The sequence below is a fragment of the Pseudorasbora parva genome, chromosome 7 (genome assembly GCF_024679245.1).
Source record: "Pseudorasbora parva isolate DD20220531a chromosome 7, ASM2467924v1, whole genome shotgun sequence".
Lineage (NCBI taxonomy): Eukaryota > Metazoa > Chordata > Actinopteri > Cypriniformes > Gobionidae > Pseudorasbora > Pseudorasbora parva.
The window spans coordinates 8324654-8344378 of NC_090178.1; the positions used below are offsets into that span (position 1 = coordinate 8324654).

General features: G+C 38.2%; 1 protein-coding gene across 4 annotated transcripts in view; it reads right to left on the reverse strand.

Moving 5' to 3' along the window:
• Nucleotides 1–427: 427 nt before the first annotated feature.
• The window catches only part of otud7b (OTU deubiquitinase 7B), a 42921-nt gene continuing 23623 nt past the window's right edge, over nucleotides 428–19725 (reverse strand). The window contains exons 2-13 of one of the 4 annotated variants that reach the window (XM_067447976.1): nucleotides 15435–15618; nucleotides 13997–14177; nucleotides 13053–13223; nucleotides 12569–12793; nucleotides 9925–10026; nucleotides 9494–9621; nucleotides 8566–8672; nucleotides 8344–8471; nucleotides 7926–8075; nucleotides 7539–7653; nucleotides 6665–6743; nucleotides 428–5694 (exon numbers count right to left, since the gene is read on the reverse strand). In XM_067447976.1, coding sequence (XP_067304077.1) covers nucleotides 4237–5694; nucleotides 6665–6743; nucleotides 7539–7653; nucleotides 7926–8075; nucleotides 8344–8471; nucleotides 8566–8672; nucleotides 9494–9621; nucleotides 9925–10026; nucleotides 12569–12793; nucleotides 13053–13223; nucleotides 13997–14081 — 2748 coding nt within the window. In that variant the 5' untranslated portion in view covers nucleotides 14082–14177; nucleotides 15435–15618 and the 3' untranslated portion in view covers nucleotides 428–4236. Of the gene's footprint in view, nucleotides 5695–6658; nucleotides 6744–7538; nucleotides 7654–7925; nucleotides 8076–8343; nucleotides 8472–8565; nucleotides 8673–9493; nucleotides 9622–9924; nucleotides 10027–12568; nucleotides 12797–13052; nucleotides 13224–13996; nucleotides 14178–15434; nucleotides 15619–19725 lie in introns of all 4 variants that reach the window. The other 3 variants (XM_067447974.1, XM_067447975.1, XM_067447973.1) reach the window with 3 other exon arrangements.

Genomic DNA, 19725 nt, shown 5'->3' on the forward strand with positions numbered 1-19725 from the left:
AACCTACTGTGAAACCCAGAGTTTGTTCAGCTAGCTTCATGCAATAGGCATTAGGGTTAATACACAAATCAACAAAATATATAACATTGTTCTAGTGGTTTTTGAATATTATCATCTAAAAATCTTACCTTTAATAAAATGAACACCATAAAATACATGTATTTTGTTACTGGAAATTAAACAAAAATTAACTGACTTAAAAAAAAAAAATCATTATTGTATTGTTATTTAGAGCTAAGCAGTAAAATGTATATTCACAACAATGTACTTATTTATTATTATTTTGCAAATTTTAGCTCTTACTAATTTCCATAAAATGTTCCATGACTGTGGGAATCTGTAGGTGAAAGCTTGTGTTATAATACAAGATATTTGTATTAAATAGTCAAATGTAGCAAGAATGTAAAATAAAACCAATACAATCAACTGTTTAAATACAATGAGAATTTTATTAAAACGGTGCAAAAAGAAAAGAAAAAATAAAATAAAACTAACATAAAAATCAGATGTTCTTTCCACCTAGATTGCACTGTCACACAGCCTGGGGTCACCTCTCAAACAAGGAGAAAGGTAAAACGGCTGAAAACAAACACAAATTGCCCAATTAGCCAGAAGTAATGCACAAATATGATTAGATAAATTGCATCTGCCAGTTCTGTACATGCAACAGTTTCAGTCTCATGCAAATTCGAGAATGCTGATGACTGCAGCTCTGTCACATCCATGAAAACATACCATATAAAAATAGTAAGTAAGCTACGTCATCATAAAACAAAGCCCACTGTATTAAATAAGAGAATTTAGTGTGTGAAAACTGATGGCGGATGCCACCGCCATCCTTAAAAAATGTACTCAAAATGTGATTAAGTAGCCTTAAAATAGAAATTGAAATTAGGAAACTTCAGGAGGCCCGTCTGTTTGACAACTAGCCATGTAAGAAAGAACATCCTAGTTTCAGAACTAAACATCTTTTTGAAAAATCTTACTACAAATATATATTTTCAAATCATACCTTGTCAGATCACTGATGGAGAAATTAGTTTGTTCACAAGAAACTCTCTCTGATTTAAGAGGCTTCTCTTGTCAGAAAGCGCCGTACGCACCAGAATACTGACTCCACCACCAATTCAGCTGACTTCAACTCAGGGCACGGTCCTACAGCATACATTCGTCTTTAAAAAACACTGTAAAACTGCTTTTGATTTACAAAAATAACTTGAACGTATTTATACACTTTTTATTTCTTAATACAAAAATGTTTGCACTCTTATTGAAGTCCAACGCTCGGGGTGGCCGAATGACCTTTCCATTTGTTAAATAAATGGATCTGTTAAACGCAAACTACGAGAACATCGGAAGGAGAACATAAACTCCTAAGGAGAGTAGCTGTCATTTCGCTGACAATTTCCTCTTGTGCCGTGAAGCTGCAATATGTTTGCAAAAGCACAATTTACCAGACACACACACACACACACACACAAACACACACAAACGTTGAATTCCTTTTAGCGACTTAGCAGAGTGGAAATCTGGGTAAATGGTATATACCATACATAAGACCAAAAAAAGTGTATTCCTTGCATTTTATCAAATGTGCCAGACAAAAAAAAAACAAAACAAAAAGCAGCAGCAGCAGCAGTGTCCTCTGTCCCTTATTTACACTGAAAAACTGAGCCTGTCTCAAAAGGTCACTAGGGAGGCACTGATGTAGAAATAGGGCTGATAATGAAGAAGAAGAAGAAAAAAACTAAACAAGTGTGCCATCTATTGGTAATGTGAGTGAATAACATGTCAAATAACTTCCATTTAGGGAGGGAAAAATAAAACTATCAACCCTCTATGTTCTCATCTTGCTGGATTTAATTTAGTGCTCTAAAAAGTGAAAGTTGAATAAAACAAATCTACTCTTTAAAAACATGGGAGGTGTGTTGAAATTGTTAGGGTACTAGCTTGACATTTTTTTAAATTGTGCAAATCAATAATTATTCAAATGTGGGATCATTGGAGACGCGATGTGGCCTTGAGCTGACAGTTATACAAATATTTGCATATGATAACATTTGGCGCGTTTCAGAAGCAGAAGGGGTTTGCTACGACACCAGTTCTACATCTGCAGTACACTGACACTTACCCACATCAAATGAACACAATCACAGCAGCAACATCCTCTCATGGTACTAAGAGCCCATTTTACATGAGCAAAGGGATAGTTCACCCCGAAATAAAGAATCGGTCATAACGTATTCCCTCTCATGTCGTTCTGAACACGCATGGCTTTCTTTCTGCTGTCAAGCACAAAATGAGATGTTTAGCAGAATGTCCAGACTGCTCTTTTCCATACAATGAAATTGAATGGGGCGAACTGCTGAGCAAAATGCTATAACTAAACATTTAGTTGAAATTAAGCAACTTCCTAACTATGATCTAACATGTAAGACAGGCAAACGGGTTTGTCTCACCTACACTCAGATTCAGAGAAAACGAAGTGCGTGTTTGTAGTCCAACGTAGCTCTTAAAATCACATTCGCACCACCACATTGGCATGTTGTGCTTAATTGCAAGACACCAAATGCCATTTGTCATCTCTGATGTCAAATTTATCAGTACATGAGCACAGGGCAGGACTCTCTGTGAATAATGACTTATGGTATACCGCACAAGTTGTATGCTCCACATTTATTTTCAGCGTATGGAAAAAAGACGATTTACTTTCCTATTTCCCATCACACGGGTTTGGAACGGCATGTAAGGGGTGAGTAAATGACAGCATTTTCCATTTCTGGCTGACTTGTACAACTAGCTGGCTTGATCAGAGGATTTTGAAAGCGTGTCGTCACAAAAATCTTGACTCACACGGTGCATCATATAGTTTAGTTACTGAGAGATCTGCTGGCATCCCTCGACGTCCACAAATATATTGACAACGCTATAATCAGCACTGTGAATCCAAAACCAAACAAAAGTAGAAATTCAGTTCAACAATCCTCCTGGGAGGACTGAACTAAGACTGAAAAGGCAACTAGGAAACAAGTGAGCTTGCGCACAACACAGTGGCACCTACAGCCGAACCCTGACATTCACAGTCCACGCGAATGGAACTGTAAGCTCCGCCTCCAGAATGGAGCAAACCGCCAGACTAGAAGCACAGCAACATAACAGTCTATTCATCGTCACATCCAATACCCACATGCACAACCTCTGAACATTAGAAAAGTGCTTGATTTGGTGCAGCAACTACTCTTTTGGGGCGAAACTGCTTCTTATTCATACTCGTGTCCAGTGAATTTGATGGAAGCCGATACGTTAACTCCAATATCATAAAGGAACACCATTATATTTGGTGCAGCAGTAACATTTGAAAAGGTCAGAAACTGTTTTCAAAATCAGCCCCTTTTGACCTGCAAGTACCTAGAACTAACTTATTAATATTACAGACATAATACTACCACATGATGTACCATTTCCAAATAATTCTGCCCGATTTCTTTCCTTGAGACAGGGATTTTTTTGCACTAATTTTAAAGGTTTTGCACTTTTAAATGTTCTAGAAACACCTTGTAACGTAAATTACTGCAATTCTTAATGAGGACATGTAAAGACCTAAGACCTTTAGTCCATAAGTTAAACATCACAAAACATCATAATATGGTGAGAAAGCACCATATTAGCTCATTTAAGCCAACTAGGTATGGCTTTAAAATGGGTGCAAATTAAAGTATTGTAGCGTTACAGTAAAATGTGCCAATGTGGAAAACACTCGAAGCATATGGAGTGTTGTTGCCTTACACTCGCAATATGGCAAGTCTTATTTTAATTGTAGCTGATAAATTTTTTAATTGTAGCTAATATAAATATGCATTTTCTGGTTGTGTTTAATGTGTATTTTTGGGTTCGCGCCGCGTCATGTTATGCAAAGTAGCATGTTGTTTCAATGTCTATTGCCTGTGTTCTACATTCTCACCACTAGGAGGAGACAAGGAGACAGGTAAGAGAATGACCACGTCAAGAAAATGTGGGAGGAGCTTAAAGCTCCTGCCTATGAGCCACAGCAAATGTAACACTTCAGCAGTCCCATTTCCGCAATGCCCATTCATTGTGGACACAGAGTCTCAGTAACCTGGTTCAGAAAGGCCGATCTTATGTCTGAAAGCAAGATCCACACAAACAGGATATGATGTGGCTCACACGGCGGGCTCAAACGAGTCCTAGAAGAGAAACGAGACAGAGATTGTCCATTTAAAACCTGTGGATGGCTGGCTCTGTTTCCCGTCTCTTCAGCTCCTCTCTGTAACAGTACGAACAGTAATTGCCCGTTTCGGGGTGGCCGTAGTAATTGCAGGTAGGCGTTCGGCATTTGCTGGACTGCAGGTTTGCAAGGCCACCCGCACTGCCCAAGGAGTAATGCCTTACAGGCATCGGCCCATTGCGACTGTCTAAAGTAGAGCGTAAGTCCCGTAAGCCATTTGTATAGCCTCCGGTAGGTTCTGTTGTGTAGTTAGTTGGGTCATGCTCCTGGGGAAAAGACGCCAGGCAGGGGGTGATGATACGGGATGGACTGCCCAAGCTGGTGGAAGGTGGGTGGTACTGGGAATGGGGCGGGCCCTGCGCTAGAGGGCAGTGTCGGGGCAAGGTAGCATAGGATGGTAGGCCTGGGTAGGAAGACGGCGAACCTCCTGCCAACTGTCGCCGTGTATCCATGTAACCATGCATATGTAGATGCTGTGTAATTGGGGTAGGAGAATGGTCAATGAAGGTGGGCCTTGGGATTGGGACCACACCTGAGTACATCATCGGGCTGAAAGAAGTTGACTTCAATGTGTTAAAAGTAAGAGGCGAGTTATCCGTAATTTCCTCTTTGCTTTCAAAACCTCTGTAACTCAGCTCAGGCCCGTCCTTCTTGAGTTGAGATCCACCAGTTGTTACAAGACCTGCTGATTTCCGTTCAGCTTCCCTCCTCTGTTCCTGTTCGGCACGGAAGCGCTCCTCGGCATCCATCAAGTAGCGTTGGATCATCTCCTCTTGAAATGGCTGACGGTTGCTGGTAGTGAGTAGCGCAGCGAAGATGTATTTTCGTTCACCTTGCATAGCGGATCGGAGGATGCTAAGACTCACTTTCACATCCGAGCTGTACTTAAAAGGGTCACTTTCTGAAGAGTAGCTTCCATTTTGTCGCTCACTTATTGAGGAGGGTGAACCTTTCCCAGAGTCCTCGGAGCCAGTTTGAATGGAGGGAGAGCTGTCCTTACTGCCCTTACGACCTCTCAGAGAGCCTTTCTTCTTCTCCTGACCGTCTTGTTTGCCTCCACTTCCACTTGCATTCTTCCCCGTCATCAGGCCTCCCACATTCTTCTTCAGCTTACTGCCCAGGCTCTTGCCAAAGCTTCCCAGCTTGTTGGCAACAGAATCTGCACGTTTCTTGTCCTTATCCTTTTCTTTGTCTTTGTCTTTCTTCCCCTTCTCCTTTCCAATTGTGCCAGTTGTCCCGGCTGAACTGTTACTGGATGAACTAGAGGAGCTGGAAGATCCACCACTAGTTTTGCCTGTTGTCCCACTGGTTCCAGTAGTACTGCTGTCCCCATTGCCGTTTGAACTGCTGCTGACGGACTCCTTGTCTGACTCTCCAGAGTCTGGCGGGGTGCGGGCATCCTCTCCTGCAGACGCAGTAGGTGACTCTGGCTGGGCCAATGGGGCCTGCTGTGGATGCAAACAAAAAATTGTCACTAGATGATTTAGCTAGAATGCAAATAATGAGCACAGTACAACATTTGAATGACAAGTTCAAAAACTTTGCAATTGGAACAATTTGGAATGTTGCTCTGAACCGTGGTGCATGGTTTTGTTTTTCTTCCCTGTTTGTAATGACTTTTTAACTTATACATTAAATGTATTTTTTTAAAGTATACATTTAAAACAAAACAATAGTAAAAAAAAAAAAAAAGTGTTACAATTAGAGAAAATAATTTTCTAATAATTAGCAATTTCTTTTAGCATAAAGAATCAGCAAGATTCAGCTTCATTAAATACTGATGTTTTTGATATTCGGATATAGGTAGTGATCGGGAAACACTATGCCAATTTTGTCAGTTTAATCAGAAACAATTAAGTTTAACATGATCTGAGTGTAGCTTTATAACATACATATAATGCAATACAAGATATATACCTTAAGGAAATAAAAAATAATACTTCATTTTTCCAGTGCTAAAAATAAAAATGCTTGTAACACTTTAGAATAATGGTCATTAGTTAACATTAGTTAATGTATTAACTAACATGAACTAACCATGAACAGTTAATTTGTTACTGTATTTTTTCATCTTTGTTAATGTTGGTTAATAAAAATCCAAATGTTCATGGCTGGTTCATGTTAGTTCACACAGTCCATTAACTAATGTTAACAAGATTTGATTAATAAATTTGTAAATGTTGAAATTAACATTAACAAAGATTAAAAATGCTTTATAAGTGCACTTCATTATTAGTTTATGCTATCTAATGTAGTTAACTAATGTTAACTAATGACCATTATTCTAAAGTGTAACCAATGCTTTTGATGTACTTTGTTGTCAGAGTAAAGAGTTTACCAAAGGTTTCTAGTTGACAGTTTACTAAAACAGTAAAATTGTTCTTAGCATGGCAAAGCATGCTAGAAGCTCACCTGTACCTCACAGGGCAGAGGAAGCCAGGTGACGGTCATGTAGCTGTGCAGCAGATGGAGCTTGGCCTCCAGAGATAAGGTTACACTGGAACCAAACAATAGGCAGGTCAGAGTGCTGATATTCACTTATAAGTGGAATTCAAACTGCCTTTGACAATAACAAACATGTAAAATAAACAAATGTGCATGTTTAATGAAAAATGCATAAATAACATTTGCACAAGTAAAACTATTTAAAGTATTTAAAGAGATATTCAAGTGAAATATTTTAAAATAGGATATCAAATATTAACAAATGTAAAAATGTGCGAATAAGAGGAAACTACAGATGCAACCCTGAGCTATTTGAGTGCCTCTCTGTGTTCCATTCATAGCAAGAATTTAGCGATAATCTGCATTAAAGAACAAGAGTCGCTAGTCTTGAGTGTTGGCCAACAGTGCACAGTTCCAGCAGGCTCCACATGGCTACTGCCTTCATTATGGTCAGACATAACTGAACTCTGCTGTAAAAAAGTCAGAGCTGAGTCATTTGGTGCTCAAAATAATCTGAATACTTTGAAAACATTTTTCTAAGCAAATTTGGTATATGCACAACACACCGCAATTACAAGAATGTCTTGTAACATCTATGGATGGCACCTCTGGCTATTACCAAAGGAAATAATTTCAACTCATCCTTCAATTTGTATAAACACACATAAATAGTCTTGCTTCAGAGATGCAAATTTTTACTGTAAACACGTATGCTTGTTTTTCCAAAGTGAGTCTAAACTGTAGTCTGTGGTTAACTGACAGCATATCAGAAATGTTGTCCATTGAGTGTTATTACATGAATGAGCAAGGGCTTTCTAGTCAATGTATAATGTAATGTAATGTCTACCTTGCTAGCATCACAATGTCATTGTCATCTTTGCCCCATTCCCAGTCTTCCCCAGGATCCACAGCAAAGTGCAAAGGCAGCATCTTATGATCCGAGTCCGTCAGAGGGATCACCACTGTGGAAGTGGTAACAAATGGTCAGTGCCTTTCTGAATTACACTACTTCCCTACTTATTTATACCTTGGCTTATTTACAAACACAATGTAGTTTTAAACTGAACTCTTAAGATTACAGCACTAAAGACCTTTGAAGAAACAAGCTGCATAAAGTGAATAAAGACTTTCTGGCAAGGATAAAGTCTTTTTGCCGGTTTATCAGGCAAGAACAGCACACTGCATGCACCATGAAAAAAGCTAACAGATTTGCTACATATAAACAATTTCTCACCTTGTTCTTTGGAACTGTCTTTCTGCTCCATTGAGACCAGGGCAGAGAAATGGGCCTGGTCATATGCCAAAACGAGAGGAGACCGGTGACACTTGTTGGCTGGTACTTCCAGAGGCAGGTAAATCCCTCCAAATGGAATTGGTGCGAAAGCTAAACAAGTGACAAAAAATCATCTTATATTCTATCATAATTTAGTTTTACACAATCATTTTGAAATGATGCTATAGTCATATACTTATGTGCTCATGGTTATATTAAAACCATGAAGATTTTTTGATGGAGCAGTTTTTGCAGCTTAGCTTAAATAGACAAGGGATGGGAGTTTTGCATTGTGAATGTTACAGTATCTCAAAGTGCATCAAACTACTCTCGTTAAAGGAATCGTTCACCCGAAACTGAATATTCTATCTTTATTTACCTTCTCCGCCAGAGTCCCGCAGCATGGTGTCAGCCACCACCACTATCGGCCTGCGAAGGACGTGAGCAAGAACGAAAACATGAAACTCTTCCAAGCTCTCATATACCGGCTCCTCTTGTGACTCGGCACTGTAGGACACAAAACGCACTGACAGCATGAGCATTACACTTCAGAAAACCAGTTTGCAACAAATCTAGATAAAATCAGATGAAATCAACACACCCGTTGCTGCCGTTGGTGCTGTAGTGTATCCTGGGTTCACTTGATGCCAGTTTCAACAACTCATTCCACTCTCTCTGCCACTCTTCTTCTGTGTAAACCAGTCCCGACTGCACCCAAATTCACAAACATAAACATAATTAGGCTGAAATATTCCTAATTACACTACCATTCAAAAACTTGGGGTTGGTAAGACTTTTCTAATGTTTTGAATCTCTTATGCTCACCAAGGCAGCATTAGTATAATCAAATATAGTCAAAACAGTAATACTGTGAAATATTATTACAATTTATATTAGTTTTTATTTTATTTTAATTAATGCGTCTTGGAAAGAAGGGGTTTAGAGAGACAGAATCTTTAAGAAATTAGGTGATATGCAATGTATATTATGAGTATATTAAAAAAATTCATCTTTGATGCATATAAAACTATTTTAGGCGATCTCCCAAAAAAAAATGATAATATCAGGGGCACTTTAAAATAATATTTAAAATAATGTTTTCTATTTAAATATTCATTGTGGTGATGTCAAACTTTCAGCTTTTTTGACTCCAGTCTTCACTATCACATGATTCATCAGAAACCATTCTAATAAGCTGATTTGCTGCTTAAGAATAATTTATTATCAATAATGCAAGCAGCTGTGCTGCAAAATATTTTTGTGGAAACAGTGATACATATTTCAGGATTTTTAAATGAGTAGAAAGCTCTACATTTATTTAAAATATAAATCTTTAGTAACTTTAAACTTCTTATTGTCACCTTTGATCAATGCTTTCTTGCTGAATAAAAGTATTTCTTAAAAAAAAAAATAGATAACTTTTGAATGGTAGTGTATATTTTAATTAAGAAGCCTGATACCAAATTGATTAGTGTAATCTGTTGCAATCTTTGTACAAAACAATGAACAAAAAGACAAAAAGTTCTAACCTCTTTGTTTTGCATGGTTTGTTGCCATCTCCACCTCCGTTTTAAAGCTTCCCTTTCCTGCCCATGATCCATCAGTGCATAGAGAGACTTCCGCAGCATCAAGTCTCGATCATGGAAGCCCCACATACCTGCATTATAATGTTCAATGTTTCAAACATATTTACTGAAAGGAAATCTTAAGCTTTTATCTGGCAGTGGTTTCTAGGTATGCAGTCCTTTTACTGTTGTTTTGGACACAATAATTAGCGTTTACACTAAAAGTGCCAGTATGGAACTTTATCAACCAGCATCTATACTCAATGACATTAGCCTGTAAACACTGAGCTAAATGTAACACCAACACAAAGCTAGACTTGCATATATAAAACTTTATAAAAACTCATCGGTTTGTGCTAATTACTTGCAGATCAGAAGTCAGTTTGAACACTTACCCAGTGAGGCCGCGTGTAACAGGCAGTTCCCATCACCACTAGTAGCCAGAGGTAATAAACTCTGACAGCCAGTGCCCAACCGAGTCCACCAGTTCAATCGTCCTGTTGGAAAACAAATCTCTGAAATTTTTGGCTACAGACACTATGATACTTCTTAAAAAACTGGCTACATCCAAAATCGCATACTTCCCTACTGTAGGCAAAAAACACTATGTACACAAAGTTGCATGTCGGAATTCACATTATTCATAAAACAGTAGGCAAAAAGTATCTGGATGACTTACTATTTTCAACAAGAGCTTATCCAATGGACACTTTACTATCCCATGAGGGTGGCAGGACAGACGCTGGTAGTTCACATGACAATGACAACAAGACTAATGTAGTATGTCCAGAATCAATTTATACTACACACATCCATACTATTTACTGTTATTTTAACAGTAACAAAGTAATTACTTATTCAAAAGAAGTTCCTACACAGACAGTATGCGATTTTGGATGCAGCTTAGGTCTCTGTTCCAAAACCCAGTGAGCTGCCAACGTAGACAGCACTGGAGGAGAGATGGTGAACCAAGTGAAATATCAATCAAAAATGTGACCTGTGCAGGCAAAATGAGTCGCAATGAGCAAATTTTAAATGAGTTAGTGTTATTTTCACATTCTCTGTTAAAAAACCTACAAAATGGTGTATGATTTGTTGGAATCTGACAAAAGTAAATAACTTAGCTACACCTGTAGAAAATGATTGAGTCAGCAAAGTAGAGTTAAAATCGAGTTAGTTTCAAAATAAAATCCCATTTTAAGGAATTTTTATACCTTAAAATCCCTGGTAATAACATCAAATTTGACACCAAGTCAAAACCAACTTTTTTTTCTCCATGACACCACAATTGTTTGCATGGATTAATTAATCTAAATGAATGTTACACATCAGATGTTTTCTCCAACAATAAGCCAAACGTTCACGTAAGACACAACAGATGTTTGCATGAATACTCACCATGACCGATATTTTGAAATACTGTAATTCTGTGTATATCGTGATCACGCTGTCTGAGGAGTCTTAGTGTGCATGCGTTGGATTTGTCAGTCAGTGTGAGTAATATCGTTTTCATGGACAAGGGAAAGGTACTCCTCTCAGAAAACTTACAAAAAAAGATACTTTTAGATTTTTAATTGCCATTTAGAGCACGGGGAAAGCTAGACGAGGGCTTAATGAAATTGTTTTGGGAAAACCTCAAAATCGACCAAAATCCAACATTTTTTTACTTGTTTTGCCTTTAGCTCGAAATTAGCCTGTGCGCATTCCGACTCGACTCCTTTTGCCAGCATGGGTCACAAATATACTTTATTAATAATTCATCCAAAACTATCAATAAAAATAGTGTTCCCCACACATAGACTATTTTGTGGCGGTTGGCCACAGAATCAACACCGGCCACCACATATTGCGTTGTGTCAAAAATTTTTTTACGATATTTAAAAGACGCACACAATGTATTTGTTCAGCTGCATTTTCTTAGCTCTCCCTCCGCTTCGTGCGCCACTCACTCACTCACTCACTCACTCACTCACTCACTCACTCACTCACTCACTCACTCACTCACTCACTCACTCACTCACTCACTCACTCACTCACTCACTCACTCACTCACTCACTCACTCACTCACTCACTCACTCACTCACTCACTCACTCACTCACTCACTCACTCACTCAAGCGCGGAGAAGCGACACCACATGATCACGGTGCTCTCAATAGTTTTAAACAAACCAGCGTTCTCAATACATTTGAATAGACAACAGCTTCACTATACAGGTATTTGCAGAAATTTTTGGTAAACAGTACAGCATAGTGTGCATTGATTATTACATCAACCGCTTTTAAAGTATCATTTTAAAATGGAGAGTGATGGAAATGCAACATTGTAAACATTAATGTTATGCTCTTATTGTATTAAGGCCTGAGGTACTCCTCACAATCATAGTCAAATGTGACCGTACACCTTAACTATTTTTCAATTAAATAAATGTTATTAAATAAACTATATTTTAGTTTAGTAATATTTATGGAATATTTTGAGGAGATCTTTTGGTACTAAATACTATTTGTGAAATAATTATGGTCCATTAATGACCACTTAACATATTTTTCTTCTAATATTTATATGATTTATATTACAATTAGTGTAGTAATCAAGGTTAAAAAAGAGAATTCCAATGCAAAGAGGAAAATAAGAGTCATCTTGTGGCCAGAAAAATAATAATTTTCATTTTTTCGTCATTACCCACAGTGCCCCCCCGACATGGAACAACCCAACCCACATTGCTTTCGAATCTGTGAGAAACACTGTTAAATCTAATTAAAAAGATAATTTTCCCCATTATTTGTGTGTGATGTGTATATTTGTGCTTATTACATAAGGACCATATGTATATGTATGACCTGGCGTTTCTGCCTATGTAGGGCATTTCAAATCAGTAACTTATTAGGTTACAGATTAGTCAGGATACTTATATAGACAGTAGAAAATAATGCAGCTAACAAATGTTATGTTAGAAATGTCTGACTATAAAACTAAGAATATAAAAATATTTGGCTCATCTGTCAGAGGAGAGATTCTTGAAATAAAATGACTAACCCGCATGCTCCAATGCTACCATCATAGACTGCTCAATGAGGTCTCTTTCGATGAAGCCGCGGAAGTCGTCTCTGTAGACGGTGAGGTCAGGCAACTGAAAGGTGCAAAGCGGAGTGTCCAGAAGCGGCTCGGTGCTGCCACCCGTACTGGACACGTGTGAGCGGGCAAGAGAGACGATGGTGGAGCTGGCGTGAGAGATCCCCCTCGACAGTCGCTTCTCCGTGGCTGCTGCCATGATACATGTTAAGATTAATGCGTATACTGGAGAATATGAAACTAGACACTGGTAACCTATTAAGTGGCTGGCCTATTCTTATCACTCCTTTCAATTTGAAAAACAATGTTAGTCAGGTGACAGTGGGCGAGGCTTTGAAATTACTTCATATGCCACTAGTGTTACGATCAGAGTAAATCATTTACATAATTTGTGAAACACCATTTAAGAACTGAGGTCAGGCAATGCAGAGAGGCGTGCTTTTCATACCTTGCACAACCTCATCTTGGCGATGCAAAAGGGACCGCCCCGTTCGTGCCATCTCTTTCTCAATGGAGGCGTACTCTCTCTCCTCAGCAAGGGTGCATGAGAGGTTCCCAGCGTGCACTTGTCTCAGCTGCTCAAAGTCACTCAGCGCAGCTGAGAGGTCCCAATTCTTTCCTGAGAAGAGCCACAATCATAAAGTGCGCAAGAAAATAAGAGGTCATAGTTCCTCCACTACACTTCTGCTTAGAAATTTAAATATTAACCCAACATCGTTAAGTTCAGCAATGTTCAATAACACATTCCACTGCAGTAGCTTGTGTAAATATTGGTCTGTTCTGACTGTAAAGCATGCATACTGCAGAACTATGTCCTCTTATCTGCAGTGTTGCTAGGCAACATGCACTGGGTTTGTTAAGGTTTTACTGCACATGTTCATATAGATGCTTAAGCCACTTTTTTGCCCTCCTGCAGTCCGTTAATCATAACGATCTTAGGCAGGGCAGATGCCATATTGAATTCTACATGGCACACTCAAACAGAATTCATCAGTCGTAACTATCGTTTTTTTAATATAGTTTTGAGTGTTGTTTACAATTCAAGTGTTACATAATGCAAATAATATTTTTGCAGTGACATCAGACTTATTTAAATTAAATATCTTTTGGCTTGCATTAAATAACAAGAACACAATTAGATATGAATAGTCATTTAAATTCTTTTTTTTTTTACATTACTGCATGGTTATGTAACATTCTGGACAAATGTTTTATTTTATTCTTAATGTTATAGTTTAAGTGATGTAACAGCACTAATATAGCAATATACATTTTTGGTAATGCCACCCACCCTATCATCATCTCTACTAAAAGACTGACATCCTATTAAAGCAAAATGAAAGGATCAAAGCTAAAGAGGGGGTAATGTGAAACAGAATGGTTTTGGCTCACCCTCCAGCAGGTCTCTGGCCAGTCCTGGTTCAGCTCCAGTAGAACGAACAAAGTCGGACAGGACCGCGTCCATATCCAAAGTCATGTGATCATGAATTTACAGTGCAGAAGGGGACATCAGGAGAGAGAAAAGACATGAGAGCAATTCTCCCTCACAGCAAAAGCACCATTACGGCTGCATCTAAAGAGGGAAAGAGAGGAAAATAGATAGAAGCGATCCTTAGTGAGGCCATGCTTAAGCTTTGGCTCGGTGCATCATATTGGTGCACATTACCAGAGATCTGTTGACTCCAGCAGTCACATGCCATTCCTGTGACCTCTGCTGTGGAGCTCAGCTGAACCATTCAGTTTGCATTACAGAGAATTTGCAATTCATTAGAAAGTATGATAAAGATTGATTGTAAGTTTGCAATTCATAGTTACAAACTTGTGTGTTCAAGTGATTTTGGTCTGAATAAAATTGATGTGTTAAGTCATTTTGTTTATGTCTCTCTTTTAGACTTTTTCAAAGTCGGGAAGAAATTATTTCTATCAAAATTCAACTAAAAGAAGAGCAAATTATGCCAATAATTGAGGCTTTCTCTATATCAGCACAAGAATGATGCTTAGATAATGATAGGAAATCTAGTTGTGTCACGCAAATCTGCTGCCTCATAAACTACCTTTCTGGACCTTGAAAGTTATTAAATTGCTGTCTATGGAGGGGTCAGAGAGCTCTCAGATTTAATCAAAAATATCTTCATTTGTGTTCTGAAGATGAATGAAAGTCTTACGGGTTTGAAACGACATGAGGGCGAGTAATTAATAAACATAATATACATTTTTGGGTGTAATAACCCTTTAAATAGTGATTTGTTGCTGCGGATCACACTTCACAGGTTTGCTATCCGAGACGTTACATGTAAATGACAACATAATGCAGTCAAAAATTCCCAAAGTTTACATCACCCCTCCCTGGTGTTATGGTACATCCAGTCAGCGCTGCCGTCACCTCCCTTAAAGCTCTGACTCAAACATTTCAATGTAATGCCCATGACTCATGATTCCTTACTGGGCCCTGCCCACCTCCATGCCCAACAAAAAGGCAGGCAGCTTGCTGTGCCACTGAGGGTCATAAAGGGCCTTTTCACAGAGGAAGCTGCTTTCTCTCTCGCTTTGACTTTGTTTGGCAACTATAGCAGAGTGACTAGAGAAAGACTAACAGCAAAAACAAGGGAATCAGTTGAATCAGGAACATGATTATGCATCCCTATCTGATTATTTCTAAGCATGTAAAGAGCCTCTAAGCATCCTCCCAGAGCAGCTAATCAGAATAAATCCGCTGGGTGGGGATAAGATTAGTGACTCAAAACAGCTCCTGTCAAAGTTCAAAGGAAATATGAAGTGCTAAATAATACCCTGAATGACTCAGTACAGTCAAAGCTTGCTTCGCACTCACCTGACATCTTTCATAACATTAGTTAGAGTGAGTCAGCCTCTTCTAACACAAATATACACAACAGGACAGCAGTTTCAGAGGTCCGGGCCCCCAGGGCAAGGTCAACAGCCCATCCCTCAGCAGCCAGGCTGTGAGAACCATCCAACAAGCAAAATGGTCAGCAATAGATGTTGTGCATGAAAACCTGAAAAACACAAAGTCAAAGTCAACTTAACATCTCAGATTATTGAGGGGGCAAACGACTAACAAAAGGCTACTGGCATGTTTACAGAGTTAGCTTATAGGCAATTTGAATGATATCTCAACGCCACATGCGTAGCATCATTATGGCATTCAGGTTTCTGCCAGAGACACCTAGGTGATAGATTGTAAAACAGACAGAACCCTACAGATTTTTTAGCATTGGCTAGCTGGGCTTTTGTCTGTTATATAATGTGCATTGCTGCCAACACGTGGATGCTTTAAGATAGCAGGATCACTGACACAGAGACGCACACAAGCAGAGGTCAACACGGTTGTGTTTGCTATTTGCACTGACTCTAGCCCTCTAACCTATATGACAGATTACTGTGTACTGGTTAAACTAATAACAAAGATTTGCATCAGTTTATGGAAATAACACAAAAAGCTTGTAACCCTTGCTCCCTATATAGAATCATCAGGGCACAACAATAAGGATGACCCCAGGTCAGTGAGAGAGAGTTCTGGGCCAGTTGATAGAACTGTCACACAGGCCAGTGCTGAGTTGTTACTTAAGTGCAATGATCATGTACATGTGTTTGTATGCATTTGAATTTTCTGTGTATTGAGCACTGTTGTTGTGAACTGTGCTGGTTTAAGTCTGAAACCAAGAACCCATCATCTAGCTGGTTGATTTAGATGAAGGTATTTTTAAATCGCAAAAGAAGCACTATTATCTTCAGCTAAATAAATAAAGAAAGCCTCTGTTTTACAGAAAAATCACATGATTGTATAGCTGTCATGGAACTAATAAACATTTTAAATACTGACCAGGAAAGCAGAAAAATTCTCACTGTTGAGCCCTGATGCATGCAACAAGACTTGACATGCCTGTCCTGATTTGCTTGTCAGATATCCTCTATATATCTCATGACATGCATAGTAATATCAATATGACACTAGAGCAGTGCTTGAGTTGAGTTCTTGCTCTATGGCAACACACTGCTTCTCTGTGGTAGCTGACATTTCATTCGAAAACCGTTCAGGATACATGTGTCTACTTTTCTCCCCAAAAGTAGACTGCGAAATACACATAGGCGAGTTAGAAACTAGAATAATGGCTGCAGGTGTAATTACAGACATAACTATAATAAAATATAAACTTAACATAACATTGGTTGAATGAACACTTCACAGATCCGAGATGCTCATAATTAAGCTCATAATAAACTAGTTAACAATTAAACAACAATATACGAATTTTGACTGATTAATAAAATGGTTTAAAAAGTCATGTTCCTTTTTTTATTACATTATAATAATTTTATAATGCTATTTTAATTCTCCTCACTTTACAACAAATCCTTTCAATTTAACAGCATTCAGAACATAACAAGAATAAAAAAGTAGCGATACAGCATAAACTTCAAGCCAAAATAAATTGTTCAAAGTAAAATTGAAAGAAACCAACGGGTTCACGTAGCCTACCTCTCTCATTAGGCACAAATCCAAATGCTTCCATCTTCGCAATGTATTTGGATGTCAAACTATTATTTATTAAGTAAACTTCATTCCAATATCCACAAAAAAAAAAAAACCCATCATCCTTCATTTGTGCAAAAATGTGCTTGGCATAACACCACAGCTGGTCATGCTGAAAGGCACAGGTTGTACTACAGACTATTTAAACTGAGCAGTGTAACTTGTATATGTTTGGTTGACTAGATTTTATTTTGATAATGAACAGGCTATGATGTCAAGTTAGCAATGCTAGAGCTGATATGTTCTGTGTGCGCATGAGGCACCTACGTGATCACTTGAATTTATTCTTTATAACAGCATAAACAACTTAAAATTGGCCTACTCTGTCATTTATGGCCATCAGTACGCAAGGTACATGGGGGCCACTTGATTTTTAAAATGATTTAATAACTATGGCATATTTCCTTCAACAAAAATCTCTTAACAGAAAAATACATTTCTTGGTTTCTGTATTAACTGTATTATGTGTTAACGGGTGATGATGTTTCAGGTCATGAAACAAGAGTTTGTGTAGCATGAAACTTATCTTTGGTAGAGATACACCGATACCGCTAGCAAATTATTCTGATTTATATTGGCCAATGATGATACCGATAGTTAGATTTATATATATATATTTTTTTTTTATATATATATATATATATATATTTAGTGATTCACAGGATTGCTAAATCCCAGAAAAAAAAATGTTTGTACAAAATAGTTTTGAGTTTGTACAGTCAAAGGTAGACACTGCTATTTTTTTGAACACACCCCTTTCAACTAATTGCCCAATTGCACAGCCTTAAGAGCGTGCATATCATGAATGCTGGGTCTTGTTTGTTTTCTGAGAATCTACTGAACCTACTGGTAACTTGTTTGCCACGTAGCAATAAAAAAATATACGAAAAACCTTGATTATTCTGGTTAGTCACATTGTACTGCTATTATTTTGAAAAAGACTGTATATATATATATATATATATATATATATATATATATATATATATATATATATATATATATATATATATATATATATATATATATATATATATATAAACACTCCCAAATAATAGCATATTGTGATAAAGTTCATTATTTTCCATAATGTAATGATAAAAATTAAACTTTCATATATTTTAGATTCATTGCACACCAACTGAAATATGTCAGGTCTTTTATTGTTTTAATACTGATGATTTTGGCATACAGCTCATGAAAACCCAAATTTCCTGTCCCAAAAAATTAGCATATCATGAAAAGGTTCTCTAAACGAGCTATTAACCTAATCATCTGAATCAACCAAATAACTCTAAACACCTGCAAAAGATTCCTGAGGCTTTTAAAAACTTTTTTTGGTTCATTACTCAAAACCGCAATCATGGGTAAGACTGCCGACCTGACTGATGTCCAGAAGGCCGAGAGGGTAAGACACAGAAAGACATTTCTGAACGAATAGGCTGTTCCCAGACTGCTGTATCAAGGCACCTCAGTGGGAAGTCTGTGGGAAGGAAAAAGTATGGCAAAAAACTCTGCACAACGAGAAGAGGTGACCGGACCCTGAGGAAGATTGTGGAGAAGGACCGATTCCAGACCTTGGGGGACCTGCAGAAGCAGTGGACTGAGTCTGGAGTAGAAACATCCAGAGCCACCGTGCACAGCCGTGTGCAGGAAATGGGCTACAGGTGCCGCATTCCCCAGGTCAAGCCACTTTTGAACCAGAAACAGCGGCAGAAGCACCTGACCTGGGCTACAGAGAAGCAGCCCTGGACTGTTGCTCAAATTTTGCATGGCATTCGGAAATCAAGGTGCCAGAGTCTGGAGGAAGACTAGGGAGAAGGAAATGCCAAAATGCCTGAAGTCCAGTGTCAAGTACCCACAGTCAGTGATATCTGGGGTGCCATGTCAGTTGCTGGTGTTGGTCCACTGTGTTTTATCAAGGGCAGGGTCAATGCAGCTCGCTATCAGGAGATTTTGGAAGCATGATATGGAGATGAATATTTCGTTTTTCAGCACGACCTGGCACCTGCTCACAGTGCCAAAACCACTGGTAAATGGTTTACTGACCATGGTATTACTGTGCTCAATTGGCCTTCCAACTCTCCTGACCTGAACCCCATAGAGAATCTGTGGGATATTGTGAAGAGAAAGTTGAGAGACTCAAGACTCAACACTCTGGATGAGCTTAAAGCCGCTATCGAAGCATCCTGGGCCTCCATAACACCTCAGCAGTGCCACAGGCTGATCGCCTCCATGCCACGCCGCATTGAAGCAGTCATTTCTGCAAAAGGATTCCCGACTAAGTATTGAGTGCATAACTGATCATAATTATTTGAAGGTTGACTTTTTTTGTATTAAAAACACTTTTCTTTTATTGGTCGGATGAAATATACTATTTTTTTTTGTGAGAATTTTGGGTTTTCATGAGCTGTAACGCCAAAATCATCAGTATTAAAACAATAGAAGACCAGAAATATTTCAGTTGGTGTGCAATGAATCTAAAATATATGAAAGTTTAATTTATACCATTAAATTATGGAAAATAATGAACTTTATCACAATATGCTATTATTTGGGAGTGTGTATA